Below are 17259 nucleotides of genomic sequence, written 5' to 3'. Positions count from 1 at the left end.
TACAGTTTGAACAGCAACTCATTTGCTAAACTTAACAGTAATGAATGATTGAGCCCTTGGATGGCAATCAATGTTTAGACTTCATCGTTCTCTGCATAGTACTTGGTAGTCAATCTTCACACAGCTATCCATACACTTTCTGTGCTTTAAGTACGGATGTCTTGTCCCTTGTCTGAGGATTCCTCACTAGAGAACTGCATAGAACTGCAGCTTTCTGAAGATTTTTTAAACCTCTACACATCTGTGCTTATATTACATTTACATAGCTTCCTTATGATCTTGCCTTTGTTTAATTACATTTTTTTGTCTGATTCTTTCAGCTGAACTAGATTTGATATATTGGTTACTTGTTTCAAGGAATGAGCTCTACTCCTACAAAAACCCCAAACAGATAAAAAGCTGTGGGGTTTTTTTAGAACTGGGGAGAATAAAAGAATTTTCAAAAAATAAACAGAGAAATGCCACAGTACAGCCTTGCAAAAGATAGCTGCAAAACTGTAAAAGAAGAAATATGACTTTATACAAGACCTGACAAAGAATTTATGATATGGACCACTGAACTCATCTTTTGTCATTTATCTCTGTAAATGTGTGAGATTTCTTGGAAGATAGTTAGTCAAATGAGAAGCCGAGATGAATCAGTGGATACAATTTATTTAGACTTTAAAAAGGCTTTTGATGATAAAGTCCTTAGCAAGAGGCTATTAAGGAAAGTTAGTAACCATATGGTGAAAGATAAAGTCCTGCCATGGATTAAAAAGTGGTCAAGAGATAAGATAAAAAGACTGGAAATAAACGGATAATTCTCCCTGAAGAGGTTAATAGCAAGGTGCCCCTTCATTACTGTGACTGGCAATCAATATCTTGGCTCACCTGCCTTTGCAGATCATTAATAGTAAGGTACAGAGTTTGTAGATAAAAATGTTCAGGCTAATCAGAGTGTTGTAGAAAATATTACTGGGGCTGAAGTTAAATGACATTTGGGCAACTCAGGGGAGATGAAATTTGCCAAAGGCAGGAAATGCCAAGCCTCTTGGAAGGAAGGGTTCAGACAACTTCTGGATGCTGATCTGTGCCATGATTTGCAATGTCCATGAACAGCTCACTGAAGGGAACTGTTCATGTGCCATATAAAGAAAAGAACATAACTGGATCCAGTGGGTCCATGGTATGCTCCTCCCAGGCGGTTTATGGCAGTGAAAAACTTCCAACTGGCAGAGCCCATTAAGATCTGCTGGGAACAATTTTGAATCTCCACAAGGAGATGGGCAAGCTGCATCAAGAATTTTTGTATAGTGGGATTTATCAGAAAATGCAGATCTACAAGACAGAAATGTAATATGGAAATGCACCAGAACTGGTCAACTTCTGTGGGAAGTCTTTCTGGAGGACAAAATGAAATCGAGAATTAATGAGGGATTTTTTTTTGTCAGAATGAAAGAGTAACAGTGTGAGAGTGTGTGTGTTATTCCTTGCTCTTGTCCAACATCATGATTATTCTTGAAGCAAAGACTCGAATCCTACTTTTCCTTCACCAGTGTCCTGCCTACTGGGCTATCAAGCTGATGTCTGAGATCTCATAAATACTTACAAGTAAATTATCCAACAGCAAATGACGTGACATTCTTCCCAAATACAGGTAAAGTTGGCAAAATTTGGACCTATTCCCCATGAGAAATTAGGGATCCATATTCAAGTTTCTGCTCTGCTTGCTTCAGAGCAGGGGTATGAATTTATCTGCCTTTCAAGTCAGGCAAGTGCTCTGGTTATTACTGGCCTTCTGATTTTGGTATGCAAATTAATACATCGATCTTTTGCATTTGAATACTTGAAATGTTAAACATTTTTTGCAATGAGAAAATCAATGAGAAAGTCTTTCAGCGCATCATCTGACCCTACCAACCGGACAGAGTCAGCAATATATTACTGTACAGCTTGGTGCATTAAACCAGGGTGCATTTTCCCTGAAGATCCAGCAAATTCAGCACAGCAAGAGGTCACTGCTGCCATAGTTACCCCTCAGTAACACAGCAGTCTGCCACAGTTCTCTAGTTGGGGCCAGTTCAGCCCCGTGCTTTCAGTGTTTTTAAGGCTCATGGCTGTTGTGGCTGTACTGGATACACTTAAGGCTATGCTTGTTTCTTGTGCCCTCATGCAAAACTTGGGTAAATTTGGTTTGTGCAGAAGACCATAAAGGTTTGGGAGGAAAGAATAATCCCATATTCAGGCTACTAATTGGAAGGAATTGCATAAATATTTTCTGATCACTATCTGAGTTGATGGATTGTAATACTAAAAATAAGGTATGAATACACTGGAAGAGAATTCAAACTGGAGATTTAAACAACAGTAAATCCTCATACAGCGTACACACTGAAATATGTGATGATACAGAGCAGCATCCCTAGTGTCAGCATCAGAGGCTGAAGTGTTCCACAAAGGGGTAAAGTAGCTGTTCTATTTGTCTACTCTTCATGTAAACATCTCTAATTTTCTGTGCCCCATCTTTTGTAAAAGAACTGTGCTCACCTAGGTGACCCAAAAGCCAAGCTGTTTTTTTCAGGCATCGCTCAGTGGATCTGACTTCAAAAGGCACCAAAGTAGCTCATTCAGGGAAAGACAGATGGGAAAGTGCACATATTCCTCATTTACCTGAGTTTTGCCAAAGCTTGTCTTCTGTTCAAAAAATAACAAAGATTCTGCATATTCATCTAAATAAAATAGATTTCCTGCCTTCTATCGTACTCTCAGTCTAGAATTTTATCTGGAAAACATGTGCTGAAATTTTAATGGAAAGGGTAATGCCAAGGAAGTGCAATGGGGATGAATTTACTGAAACCTAGCAACAAAATACTTCAAACCCAGAAGTTTATCATATGACAATTTGAGATGTATTTGTTATCTTTTGTCTACCCAGAAGCAGTTTGCCTATACTTCATACAACTCCTGTATACAGCTTTCTGTTGCAGTATAACTGGGTAGTTTACCTGGCCTTTGTGTAGAAACTGAACAGATTTTAGCCTGTGGTGTAAGGGTAGAGGCCCTTAGACAGGACAAAGAAGATATAGTTGTCAGCTAATTACAGGCTGTTAATAGAGAAATGTGTCATGTGCCTCCTCACTGCCACTGTGCTGTAACTTCATCCCTTTAGGGCACCTCTTTCTAAAAAGCTCTCAAAACCACAATTCTTCAGCTTTTCCTTATGCTAAAGTTGTTCAGCTCTTGCTCAGACTTAAATCAGTTGGCAAGCAAGAAACAAAACATAAAACATCCATCTGGATTAGTGTGCTCAACATGATGCAAACTGAGAACATTTATTCACTCAGCTACCTCATGTAGTGACAGAGCTTAGACAGGACAGAGCCCTGGGCTCCTCATTCTATACCAGGCTGTCCTTGAAAGAGTCAACATAACTTATTAAAACCACAATGAAAATATTTTGTAAAGCAGATGTGATTATGCCATTATAATGATTATAACAAAGGAAGGACAGCCACATCCTGCAGAAACACCTTCAGCTCCTCAAATGGAGACAGCAGGAGGGACATGCTGCAAAGGGCTCAATCCACTGGGCTGATTCCATATCTACTGTCAGATACTTGGGATACAGTCTCGGGAAGGAAAATGGAGTTTCATAAAAGCTTAAAGAGAGAGGCATCAGTGTAACAGTGCAAACCCTCTGACCACCCTCAGAAGCTGTCAGGTTCTCTGGGCTGTACTCCCTATCCTAAACATGCCAATGACATGTCCTTAGCAGACATTACACTACTGCTTCTCTCACACATCTGATATTTCTGGAACAGCCGTTCTGGGAGAGTTTCTGACACAAAGCTGACTTTTGTAGAAGCGTGACTTATTCCCAGGGGGAGAGCTGGATCCCCTTCCTACCTATGAGCCCCCTTACATATGGAGCACAGCACTGCCAGCACGCCCCTGACAAGCCTGAGGAGGGCTTGTTGTGCCACAAGGCTATGGAACAACCTAATTCCATGCAATACTCCAAGATGCCCTATTCTGCAGATGCAATCTCTCCCCAAATGCTAACGTTAAAAAGTAAAGAGTTACAGAGTCATCACAGTGAAAAGAGAGATGATCCCAAATGTAGCAGTTCTAGTATTTGCCAGCCACACAAAACTTAACCCTGTGTGCTTGAACACTCACCTGCGTGTCTGGTTCACATCCTGCTCACCAGTTCTTATTACACACATCTACAACACTTTATTTTTCACAGACTGTGCCAAGGTATTAAAAAACTGGGAAAGATATTTCTAATGACTGGTTTTTTTAAAGCAGCATAGGCTGACTTCCAATACTTAAGTCCCAATAGCTACTGCTGCACATCTTACATAAAACCATGGCATTGGGCAATTTTCATCACTAAATCATATTTTTTCTGACCTATCCAAACATACATTGCCTCTGGGTGCTCTGTCAGGTGTATGGATCGGAAGGACTTCCAACACAGTTTCCTGCTTATTTCAATAAACTTACCAGAGTAATATTTCACAAGTTTTAATAATTCTGCTAAATAATCAAATACATGAGAATTACACAGGTGATATTTTTCCATCTATGTAGTTGGAAGGAGTTTTCATAGCAATGCCAAGGGTAATGCAGTTATTAAAAGATTAATTAATAATTTTCTTTTTCCTAGTACGTATAACAAATCTTTAACAAAACTCACTTCGGGAATCCTGGAATTTTAACATGTTCTACCCTAAAGATCCTGTCTATTTACCAACTTTAGAATAACAGAAATAGAATTTAATTGGCAAAATATATTTAAAATTTTTTCACTATGTTTAAATGTTCATAGATACTTCTATTTTTCATAAAGAATTAACTCCCAAATGGTTACATTTTTACATTCATAGACACCTGTAATAAAGAGTTCAAGAATTCTGTGTCCTGGTTGTGTATTTAAAATTCCCAGCTAACAAGCAGGAGAGAGACTGCTAGGAATGCTTACAGATGTCTGATTTTACAAGGTCTGGGGTTGTTGTTTTCTTTTTTTTTTTTTCCTTGCTAAAGTGCTTTAGTCTAATGTTATTTATTGTTTATGGAAGTTGTTTGTCATTTAGGACATGAAGTGACCACTCCCTCAAAAGAAAGAATCAAGTTACAATCCATTATTTCATTTTTTGATTGTTTTTCTTGGTAATAGGTGGGAAAGTGGATCCAGGATAAAAGTCCTGCCCAAGACAAAACTCCAAGCTGAAGACTCCAATTATCTATAAATCACTTGAATTTCCTGCAGAGAAAGAGAAAAAGGAGGAAAGAGCAAGACAGACAGAAAAACAGAGACAGAGGATATGCCAAGTGAAACATTTGATACCTGTCCTAAACCAAAATTTTCTCAAAAGCAACCAGGAGTCACCTGATATCCAAGCTTAGAAGAAACACATTGCTGTTGTTTTTGGCTTAATATTGAAATGAAATAACTTTCTTTTAATTGTTCCATTAGTATGAAATGTGTAACATTTTAGATCTGAGATGATGGAATTATGTATTGATTTATTAAAGGTCACTGTACATTCTCACAGAAAGAAGGCTATGATTGCTGATGACTGCTGTTTTTAAAAACAATTCTCCAGTTTTAGAACACAGAAATGCAAGCACATTTATGATGCAAACTGGCTGTGATACTACTCTCAAGTATTTCCCACAAAACCCTCCTGAAGCACAGTTCACACTGAAACCAGCAATGAACAAAATCCATGCCAAATACTCTTTGCACAGTATGATTGCTCCCGAGGTGTAGCACTACACAGCATCCAATAATTGCATTCCTTGCTTATTTAACTATTTAAAAAGAATTTATGAGCAAGAAACCATATGCATTTTTAGATTTGCATAGTGCAGTTTGTGTTAAAATGCAATGAAATTTAAAATAGTTGACTTTCCTCTGAAACATTCTTCTAGAACAAGGAATTGCTGTAACAAATTAGAAGACAAATTAATTTTGGCACTCGCTAAAAAAAAAAGAGAAAAGATGAAAAGCTTTTAAAGTGATGATATGGAAGAAAAAAATTACACTACATTGGCCAAAATGAGTCTCCTATCAGCATTAAAGCTCCTGAAGTTGTATTTCCAGTAGATAAAAATGTTATCACCTTTTCCCAGTGTTGATGTGCTTGTTTTCCTATTAAGTTACTTGGTAATTAGAAACAAAGTCTGACACATTGTAATCTGTTTATACAATAGATCTGAAACCTCTCCAACAGAAATTAAAACATTCTTTAAAGATACTGAAGATGCAAAGATTAAAAATATATAAACGAATTTTAAAACGCAAAATGCATTTACAAACAAATGACAGTTTTTGAAGCCCCATTTTAATCAACAAAACCAATTTAGTCTCATAAGACACTAAAGAAACCCAGCAGATTTTTCTACGTTTCTACAGTGGGTTTGTTCTTAACCCTCTCTTTATGAAAATCACTCCTAAAGGTTTGTAGGAAAAACATGCCCTCTCGCAATATTGTTCAAGGGTGTATTCAGGAATCACAGAAGTTCGTGGAGACCTGTTCCAGTGCTGTAACAACCTGGTATTAAGAGTCCTCCAGGAAATGTAAAAGAGTCCCTTGGTAATTCAAGAAAGCAAACGTTTTTATTTTCTAATTGAGATACTCAGGTATGTATAGTAATGTCCTCTGAAGTACATCAAAAGCAAGCAAAACATACCCGAGGACTACTGATTTTGCACTGAAAATAAACCCCAACGGCTCTGTAGAAAACAGTACAGTTACAGAGAAGTGGCAAAGCCAGATCTAATTTGCTTTCTATTATCCTGTGGTTTTTCAGATGATTACAGGGCTAAAAATCATTTTCTTTTATTACAGATCCAAGGCAGTCTTTTAACAGTTGTTTTTTTTTTTTTTATATCTCTACATTCACGTTGGGTTGGGCAGAATGAAACTGATTTTAAGAAAAATCCCTCCTTTGGAGAGAAAACCATGAATTTCTCTGCCAGAACAAACGAACACAACTTACCTTGGTGTATTTGATTTCAAGGTTGAGAGTGGGAGAAGGCAGCAGATGCAGAGATGCCATCAGAGCTGCAGGATCTGCCTTCACCTCCCCTGGCATCTCAATTTTACTGGAAGTCATAGTCTTGGGGGGGTTTTATAATACCACCGAGCCCCCCGCTCTGCCCTGATGCTGTGTTGTGTTTTGGGTTGGTCCCCCCCCCTCCAAAGCCCAGCGCTGAAGATGTTGCTCTCCTCCTCTGTATATAGGCAGGTGTCAAGCCGGGTCTCTTCTTATTGGACATGGGGGCAGAGGCAGGGGGGCAGGTCCATCCTACCTAGGGCGAGAGCGGCACAGCCCCGCTCACTGCGGCGCAGCCTCCCCGGGCCCCCCCCGGCCCCGCGCCCCGGCCCGTCCCGACCGGGGGATTCCCGGCACCCTGTGGGAGCACGGAGCTCCCGGGCGCGGCTCGCTGCCCGCCGCCCGTGGAGCGGAACCGGGGAACGGCCGCGGGAAGCGGAGTCACCGGGACCGTCGTGTTCCCCCCTCAGCTCCCCGGGGCCGGGCGGGGAGGCGCCGCGGCCGGGAGAGACCAGTCCCGGCTCCGGCCCCGCCCGGGGCATCCCGCGGGGAGCCCGGGCGGCCCCAGCTCGACACAGGCTGGGGATCCCCGGCCGCGGCGGGGGTAGCGGCGGAGGGGGAGACACCCGGCTGCACCGGAGAAGCCCCGCCGGGCCGAGGTGACCGGAACACGGTGCCCCGGCGGCAGCGCTGCCCGGCAGCGCGGCCCCAGACCGCCGGCTGCGCTCCGGCGCGGAGCCGACGGGGCAGGGCGGGCGACCCCTCGCGGGACCCGGGCCGAGGCGCGGAGAGGGCACGGGCAGGGCGCAGCCTGAGCGGCAGCCTGTCCGTGCCCGCTGCCCGCTCGGCCACCGCCGCCCGCTGCTGTCCCGGGCTGCCGGCCGGGGGCTCCGCGCCTCACCTGGCGGCCGCGCGCCCGCCCTGCCCCGCTCTCGCCCCCGGGCGCTCCCCGAGCGTCCCCGCTAGCCGTGCCCGCAGCGCGGCCGCTGCGCCCCGGGCCGACCCTCTTTTCCTTTGGCGGCGGTGCCGGCGGAGCGGCTGCTCCCCGACCCTCGGCGCTGCCGCCCCGCCGTGCCCCGGTGCCGAGCGGCCCCGCGCGGGCCCCACCTGCCGCCGCCACAGCGCCATCGCCGGCTGCCTGCTGCCCCCTGCCGGCCGCGCCCGCCGCCACAGCGCGCGCGGGGAGCGGCGCCTCACGGCCAGGGCAGGCCCGGCCGCGCTTTTCCTGAAAGTTCTTTGCAAAAGAAGAGGCACAAAGGGCAGAGTAATTTGTTCAAGCAACAGCCACCTGATGCCAGCCGTTAGTTTTGGGGGGCCCTCTTAGCGGGAGGCCACGTCGTGCAAGAGAAGAGGCTGGGCAGTGCCGTACAGCAGGTTCCTGGGAAGGCAGCGGCCAAATGGAGCCACATGCACGAGCTGACGGGCATCAGGAATTTATTGTCAAAGCCCTACACGCTCCCTGGTGAAACCTTGTAGGCAGAAACCATAGAAAGCTCAGGCCGTTTTCATTACTCTAGGCAAAATCAGTGAGTTCTGCTTACTGATTCAAACACTCCCAATGTTTTGAACCTGATCAGATGTCATGTTTTGTAAGTTATCACATACCAGATAGATGAACAAAACAAGGACACCAGAGCTACAGCTGTCTAAAGTTGGAAAAACAAAGCAACAAGAAATACAGCACATGACCTTTTCATTGATATAGTCAAAAATAAACAATGGGATCTGGCCATATTTTGATTTTGTAACACTGTTTGTTGATGCCCTTTATATTCCTCCCTCCGTGTTTGACAAGTTTGCAGACAATTGGAAAGATTGTCCCAGCACTCTCTTGGTGTTTGTACAGGAGTATGGAATGAAGATTGCTTGGGCACACACAGGCAGAGAGTGCTAGTTTAGTCATTTCAGGGTTAACATGTATATTTCTGTAAATTTCCATCTTACTAATGAAGAAGACTGCAGATTTTGCTTTCTCTCATTTTCAGTCTTTTTTTTTTTTTTGACCTGACAGAGGAAATGGATTCATAATATTCTGCTGTAATGTGACATGCAGAGCTGTCAAACTGTGACACTTGGGATGAGTGAGACATTTAAACGTCAGAAATTCAATTTTTAATGGCACACTGGCAACACAGACCTAACACTTCATCACAAGGATGACACCTCCTAAAAGCCACTTTAAAATAAATCAGAGTGGGGATGTGCTCCTTCGAAAAAAGAATGCATTTAAACAAGTTTCAGGAATGAGGAAACTGTATGACAGTTTCATTATTAGATCAATAAAATTCAGGAGATTTTGGTAAGAAGGGATTCCAATGTGTGTGGAGATGCAGCTCAAACCCACATAATCTGGAACTGCTTAAGTGACCTTCATCCACTGCTTGCTGTACAAACCACATTCCTCTTACATCTCAAAGCAATTCAGTTTGCAAAAGCCCTCAGAGACCTTTAGCCCAAGGGCTTGTTGGCATTCCCAGATGGAGAATGGGACTGCACTTACCATTCCAGGGGCTCCTGGTGTGCAGCCACCCTCGGAGGGCTCCCCAGGAGACGGGGCACACGTGTCCTGTTGTTCTTCCAGACGGAGAGGGACTGACCGGAGTTCCTCTTCCACCACCTGGGAAGACACCAATGCCTCAGCCCTTGGTGCCCAGGCCAAGGTGGGCTCTCACCAAGGACAAAAACAGCTCTGCCAAGCAGAGTGAGGAATGAGGTCTTAGAGATTTTGGGGACACTGATGGTCCCAGCCTGGGGAGCTGCTTCCAGGCTTCAGCACCACACTGGTTGCTTTATGACAGCAAATTGAAGCATGGCTTCAAAGCATGCAAGCAAATGTTTAACATTTAATAAATAATTTACTGTGGAAGGGATTGCCTTGGACATTAGGACAATAACTCAGTAAAAACAATGAATATGGAAGGAAATTAAATAATTTGTGAAAGAAAAAATTAATTTAAAAAAAGGAAAGTAACAGAAGCAATACTCAGGATTCAGTCCAATGGTCCTAAACACCTCCATCCAGCAGAAAACCACTTATTGCAGTGCTGTAGTTTCTGGTTTGCTTTTTTGGTTTTTTTTTTTGTGTGTGTGGGGGGGGTGGGGGGGTGGGGGTGGTTTGGGGTTTTTTTGGTAAATTTGAAAAACTAAATCAACTTTCAATTAAATCAGACTGGCTTATTTTCTCTCACATGATTGGATTTTAATTAAAATTTTACTCAGACGGCAAATCAGGAAACAAATATGTTCTCTTTCAGAATGCAATGACAAAGTCTTCACATTTTGTAATGTAATGGTTGTCAATAAAATGAAGAACAACCAAGTGACACTGTTTCTTTCTTCAGTCTTAGAATTTAAGCTAGTATACAGCCAACATCAAAATCTTTCCTGGGGGGTTTTGTTTTTTCTATTTGGAGCAATCTGAATGTATAATTTGAAGATAGACCTTTTGTTACATTTAGAAGCCTCCATTTTTCCACCTATCCCCAGCAGCTGGTATAATTTATAGATAAGGATATAGACCTGGCTTATACAAACACCATCTGATGGGAATAGGACCTGTGACGGCCAGACAGGGTGCAAAAGACGAAGCTGCCATGTTGAAGACAATAGAGATGTAATTAAGGCATTCCTGGGTTTCTCAGTCAGAGTACTGGTATTTTCTGCTCTATGTTACTGTGTACCTGTTGTCTAAAGGAAATGATAAAACTAGAGGATGAGGTGAAACTCTTTGTATCTCAAAATGTCTTTTGGGCAGTTTAGCTGTGCCAAAGCACATATGGACACACCACTGAAACGGGCAGTGGATGAAGCAACTCCAACAAGGCTCCAAGCAAGAGCTCTTCGTTCTCGCTACTTCTAATCCGTGAACATTTCTTATGCTCCTGAGCGAGCTCCAGAAAGCACTGTCACACACAGGAACTGAGCCACGTCACTCTATCAGACACTTCCAATGATTCCTCTCAAGATCAACTGCAAAATCTACCCCAAAATTATTTCAATATGACCCATAAGTTCTTTTATATATAACTTTTTCTCTCAGCTGTTCCACTACCATTTAGCAAGGATATTCCTGGTTCCTCATACAAATTCAGTATTGATTGAGAGATCCCACTCCTCTGTACCCTTTGCCTCCTGCTCCAGTAAATGTCTCTTCCTATTTCTTGTGTGCTTTATAAATTGCTTTTGGAAGAAAAGTAGAGATTGAATAAAAACTTCCCCTAAGTTATTTTTCAGCTCAGACTTCCACTTAGGAAATCTGAACTTTATTTTCTGATCTATATATCAAAGCTTCAACCTCAGGTGTTCTATTTTAATTGCCTGCTATTTTCATTACTGACTATGAGGGCAGCAAATGCTCTTCAGGAGATACTTGTATTTTAATTTATCTGCAAACATAAATCACACATTATAGCACTTTTTTCCTCTAGGTTAATTGAATCAATTCTCTAAATGTCTCTATGCCTGACCATTGCAAAAGGCTCACTGGTTGAAATCTCTTTAAGAATTATGGCCCTTGAGCTGTGTGCAGGATGGGAGCAGTCCTTGTTCCAGACAAAGCTATATTATACACAGAAAGTAAAAAGGTATTGTTATACACCTAAGCAATATGACCTGTGAAGCAACACCCACAATGCTGTGAGGAGCCTCTAAAATATTATTTCAGATTTTTTCACGTATCTCGGTGAATAAATTGTTTTAAAATTATATATCTTATTGAAAATTGAGACTGGATATAACTTATGTTATAAATAAACAGAATAAAATCTACTTTTACTTTCCTTATTTCTACATTACCTCTAACACCAGACAAAAATGCTGGTATCAAGAACAACCATTTAATTACTGAATATTCACAAATGAAAGAAACTTGATTTCTAATGAAAGAAACTAGATTTAACACTTTTCTTACTAAAAATTAGTCAAATGGATCATTTTTAGTAAAATGAGTCAAACAGATCAGCTTTTTTACATGTCATATTGACCATTTTATATCCAGTAGAACTGTTAAATGCTGGAAAAACTAACAATTGGTAAATTTACAAAATTTGCGAAAGGAAGAGGCCTAAAGGGCAGAATAATTTCTTCAAGCAGTAGAGATCTAGATATAGTTGGTCAATTTAGCAGTTGTTGGTAAATTTTGGGTAAATTTAGTCCAAAATTGAAATGCAAATTTAAAGATTTAAGAAAGCTTCAAATAATTCAGTGAGAGTGATCCAGCAGAAAATGCTTGAAAAAGTTCAGTGTTTGACTCACTCTATAAGTGGGTCAGTTTTAAAAATTATCATTTTAGTTTAATCCAGCAGACGAAATATCACCTGTCCCTCACTGGCCAGAGTGACCTCGGCAGCGCTGCAAAGAGCATGTGCTGGTAACTGTGAACTTAAAGGGAACATGGTCTTGGGTGTAGGGATTTTATTCTGAATTTAAATAAATTAAAAAAACTTTGTTTTGAATTTCTCTTCAATTTACCTGTTGAAATTTATTATTTGTAAAACATATTGAGCCTCAAATGGATTGACCTTCTGCTAATGTATATCACCTAATGAATGGATGCAATTAACTAATTCATATTGGAATATTGCACTTTCCAGTTCACATTCATCATCACCAAATGTGTGATCTAGTTTGCAAGTTTAAATTTTTTATTATTACCCTTTAAACTAAAGAAATAAGTCTTGTATTTAATTACCTGAACTTACATATTCAATTAATAGCTTCATTACCTTAATGAACACAGATACCATGCAGAAGTAACAAAAGATTGCTGCTGGGTCTGCTCCCAAGTACACGATATAAAGGGTCAGCTATGAACCTCAGAACAGCTTTTTTTTTTTTATTTAATAAAAGGTCTTGGTTGTGGAGTTTCAAAGGAATTGGGCCGGGCAATCTAATATTCTTATACAGGGGCCTGAGATAAATGTATCATCTATGTTCTAAACATTTAATACATAAAAGAAATCCCAGAAGCAAAAGTTGTATCTGGAAAGACAGAGGATTTAAACAATCAAATGTGTATAATTCTGAATGAAAAGGCATTAAAAGAATGAAAGCCAGGCAGACTGACAACTCACCTCCTAAAGGCTGAGGGATGAGTGGAACATGGAGTGAAACAAATGCTCTCGTTGTGGGAGAGAGGGGACAAAGCACTGGGAGCAGCAGCTCTCACAGAATATTCATCTCCAGGCCAGATTGTGGCTGGATGGCTTCCTTGGAGGCCCAGGTAGAGTGGGAGACAGGTTAAAGTAGGTGGGTTGGTGAGTCAAGTACAGGAAACACTGTCACTTTACCAGCAGAAATTAGGTTTTAAAACCATGAATCAATTCTCCTAGTTAGCTCCCTGTATTTGCACAACTTGGCTTTTGTGTGTCAGTAGAGTCAAATGTGTCATTATCTTTGGCTTTCATGTTACATTCCTTTTATCAGTTAGGTAGGCTCAGATCTCCTCCTCTTCACAACATTACAAGTAGCCTTAATAAGTCTCAGGGCTGCTACAGGGAACCTGTGCCCTGTAGAATGATGAAAGCTTTTGATAACATATCCCATTCGAGGTAAGAAAACACAGGATTCAGATCCCTGAAAAGACTTGGATATACTGGATCCACTGGATGTACTTTGAGGCTTTCTTCATGCTGCATTAATATATTTAGCAAGATGCCTTTTGTTTTTAATAGTAAAGCTATATGAGAAAAGAGAATATGCAGAAAAAAAGAGCAGGGAATTGGCTTAAACAAGGCAGTCTTCGGTACTAAACTGATCTATGCTTTAAAAGCAAAATTCTTTTTATACTGCAACAGTTTTTCTCTGGATGCATTCAGAAAGGCTTGCCCACACCACCACCTACCAGCTAAGCTCCTCCTAGAGCTGAGAAGGCAGCACAGCCCAGTGCAGCTGATAAGAGTGGTGCACGTAAGCATCTGTCCAGCATTGCCCTGACACTTCCACAGGGTGCCAGCACTGACAGCCCTGTCACGGGGCCCTCTGCAGTGGAATGTTATCTGTGCCTCCCTGTGCCAGCACGGCTGCTGAGAGATTACACTGGCTCAGAAACTCTCAGGCAGGACCTGTGTTACACGTACAACAAGCCTTGAAATTTACTATCATCATTGATACAACGATACATAATATGAATGTGTGCAGTACCATCAGTTATGCACTGAAGCCTGATGGTGTGCCCAGCCAGTCAAGAACAAAGCAAAATCCTGGGTCCTGCTTTGGAGAAAGTCCAGTTTAGTCCTCCTTGAAATCAGTGTCAGCCACAGCAGACATATATATGTTAGGCCTTAAAGATTATGAGCATAAAGCCTGAAGCACACATATGTGGTAAGGGTTTGATCTCATATTCATGATACAGACAGAAAGGTTTTATCTGGACACTGAGATCACAGAGAAGAAAGAACAAATTCTCAAGCAGTCCCCTTGTGTGCCATGCCCTTCTCCTCCAAGGTGGGCTTAGCTAAACCTGAACTGCCCATTGCAAATATTTCTCACACCTTGAGCACTTTTTCACCCGGGACTAGAGCAGAGACAGAGGGGTGATCAGGAAATAAAAGAACTAAAGAAATAGAGGGTTTATGTACTAAAACACTTAAAATGCTGAATTGCAGTGTGTTCAGATCTTCCTCACCTGAATTTTTTCTTTGACTTCCCCAGCAGGAGAACCAATCTGTAAAATGGAGAATGCCCCTTGCATACCATGCATCAGTTTCTGTATGAAGATTGAAATAGAAATTAGGCAAAGGCATTTGACCAGAGACCTGAATTAGAGGTACACAGTCAGAGTTAGTCTAATTCAACTAAAATCAGCAGACTTTAAAATAATTTGGCCCATATTATTACAATACAAAAAATATATGGTGTATTTACAACCTTGGTCTCTCCAGCTGTGTTGGTTTAGGTTTTATTACATCAGTAATAACAATTTATGTGATACTCTGAATAATGTGCTATTAAAAATTCAGTACACTATATATTGTTACCCATGGGATTTAAACTGTGGGAGCTATGTGCATTATTCTCTACTTTGCTATTTCTATAGGAGTGAAGATTACTATAAAAATGGTTAGGTTATATACATCATGTGAATTCCTGCTCTGCTTGAATCCAGGTGAAGAGAAGAAATAGCTGAGTCCAGACTGCCTCAGGGGTAAGGGTCCCAAGAGTCTTAGTCTTGCAATCTAAGGTTACACTGATCCCACATTCTAGCATGAAAATAATATCAATGTGCTTTTTGATGTCTTTAAAGGATGCCAGCAGATTTGCGAGGCATAACCTCCCCTAACAGAATCCATTTGATGCTTCTACAGAGCACCAGCTTTATCTGTGTGTCTATTGATTTTATTTTTACAGCAGTTCATCTAATTTTCCTGGCAGAGAAGTCACACTGACAGTTTTGTAGCTCCTATGATCACCTTTGAAGGACTCTCCTGAGGCACCAGCAGATCACTGGTATATTTCCTATGGTCTGTTTTGCTGACATTAAGATCAGCAAAAAACCAACCCACTGGCAGTAGCACTTGAGAAGCTGAGCATTTTAACCCCTTGGTGGAAATACTGCCCAGCTCCAGCAAATAGTTACTGGTTAATTTATCAATTTCTCTTGAAGTGTTTCCTGATGACAATTTATTTTAGAACAGTTGCTCACATTCAGCCCACCAAATCTAGAAAGACAAATAATTCTTTTAGCTATGGACATGGCCACGTTGAATGCTTCTTCTGTGCTTCCATCCTCCATAGCTTTACTTAGAGTCTCACAGGACTCCTCTGGTAATGGAATTTGAAAACATTTAGAATGTTACTTTCACATTTTTGCAAAACCTTAAAATCTTTTTTGTGACCTTTCTTGTGGTTCTACATTTACTATGTATGCTCCTTACTTACTTATATAACTTCCATTTTTGGAATATGTCTTCATTTTCTTCCCTCAGATGACACAGTTTCAATATTTATGGGAGGCACTGCTGGTATCCTTATCATTCTGACTCTAGGAGCAGGTCCCAGGTGAGGGAGCAGTAGAAAACAGTAATCACAGTGCATTTTCTTTCCCTTCTTCAACCAGATGTTCCATTGCATACAACTAAAAGGCAGTAAAACAGAGGATTAATCATATAGATAGTAATTAAAGCCAAAGCTTTCATGGTGTTTATATTTACACTTTACTTGTCTTTCTTAAAATGCTACATACATATTTGTTAGATTTGGTAAATGTCTTAGAATCTCTTTCTAAATATAAGAAAAGGAAAAACTGAATTCAAATGTTCTGAGCTTTTCTCTTTGGAAAGTGAGGCAGTGCCTTTAAATTGTCACATGTGAAAAGCTGGAAGGATTTACCACAGGAGCAGTCATCCCCTGTGTACTCTGTTCTTCAATACTTTCTTAGAGCACCTGCTTCAATCTCATTATAGAGCTGAGGAGAACCTTTGGTCTAACTTAGCATCCAGTTCTTATTAATGGAGTTAAAACAAATAATTTTTATAAAGTATTGAAAAAAATCTGATAGGATCAAATGTGAAATAGATGCTTTTGTGCCAGTTCTCCACCCTGCAAAGACAGAAAATTCATATCAGGAAGTCAACATGATCTGAACAAATGAGTATGAATGTCTGTCTCTGACATGTTATTACCCCACTATTAGTTAAAAATAGCATTAATGTCTTCATACCTGCTATGAGACCAAACTCAGAGGTATCTACATATATTAGGTGAGCAAGTCTTGCATCTGCATAAGATAAAGAATTGCTATGGACAAACAACTAAAAATTGCTTTCATAAACATATTTCTTTATTTATCATTTTCTGAAAGAGAGGAAGTGGTTTATCTCATTCCTGCTGTAATGAATGTCCTCCCAAGCATCCTCCCTCAGTTCTAATGTATACATTACTCTGAAAGAATTCTCTCACAGACAAAACAAACATACACACTAGCACGCTGTGATAATTAAGGTCCTGAATAATATATGTTTGTTTCTCGGTGGTGTGGGGTAAAGGCTTTCAAGCTGCCATACACAGGCTTATTTTCAGGGGCTCCCCAGAGGCGGGCCCAGCTGGCTGTGCCACAGGCAGGACCTGTGGAGCAGGACCTGGAGCTGTCCTGCAGCAGTGTCACCGCCTCTGCACGGGTGTCCCCGGCTCAGGCAGCACCAGCACGGATGCTGCCATCTGCTGCTGCATCAGCTCCGTGCTGCTCCACAGGCCAGCGTTTGCAGAACCACC

At 41.4% G+C, this 17259-nt stretch overlaps 1 protein-coding gene across 3 annotated transcripts in view; it reads right to left on the bottom strand.

Moving 5' to 3' along the window:
* The window catches only part of ALDH1A2 (aldehyde dehydrogenase 1 family member A2), a 67277-nt gene that overhangs the window by 46830 nt on the left and 3188 nt on the right, over positions 1-17259 (bottom strand). Inside the window, exons 2-4 of one of the 3 annotated variants that reach the window (XM_084213568.1) lie at positions 15928-16123; positions 14675-14755; positions 9551-9667 (exon numbers count right to left, since the gene is read on the bottom strand). In XM_084213568.1, the coding sequence (XP_084069694.1) occupies positions 9551-9667; positions 14675-14749 (192 nt within the window). In that variant the 5' untranslated portion in view covers positions 14750-14755; positions 15928-16123. Of the gene's footprint in view, positions 1-6993; positions 7126-9550; positions 9668-13121; positions 13241-14674; positions 14756-15927; positions 16124-17259 lie in introns of those variants that run through there. The other 2 variants (XM_084213569.1, XM_084213570.1) reach the window with 2 other exon arrangements.

The sequence above is a fragment of the Fringilla coelebs genome, assembly GCF_963513975.1.
Source record: "Fringilla coelebs genome assembly, chromosome: 12".
NCBI classification, from domain to species: domain Eukaryota; kingdom Metazoa; phylum Chordata; class Aves; order Passeriformes; family Fringillidae; genus Fringilla; species Fringilla coelebs.
This window is presented reverse-complemented; position numbering and strand designations above follow the sequence as displayed.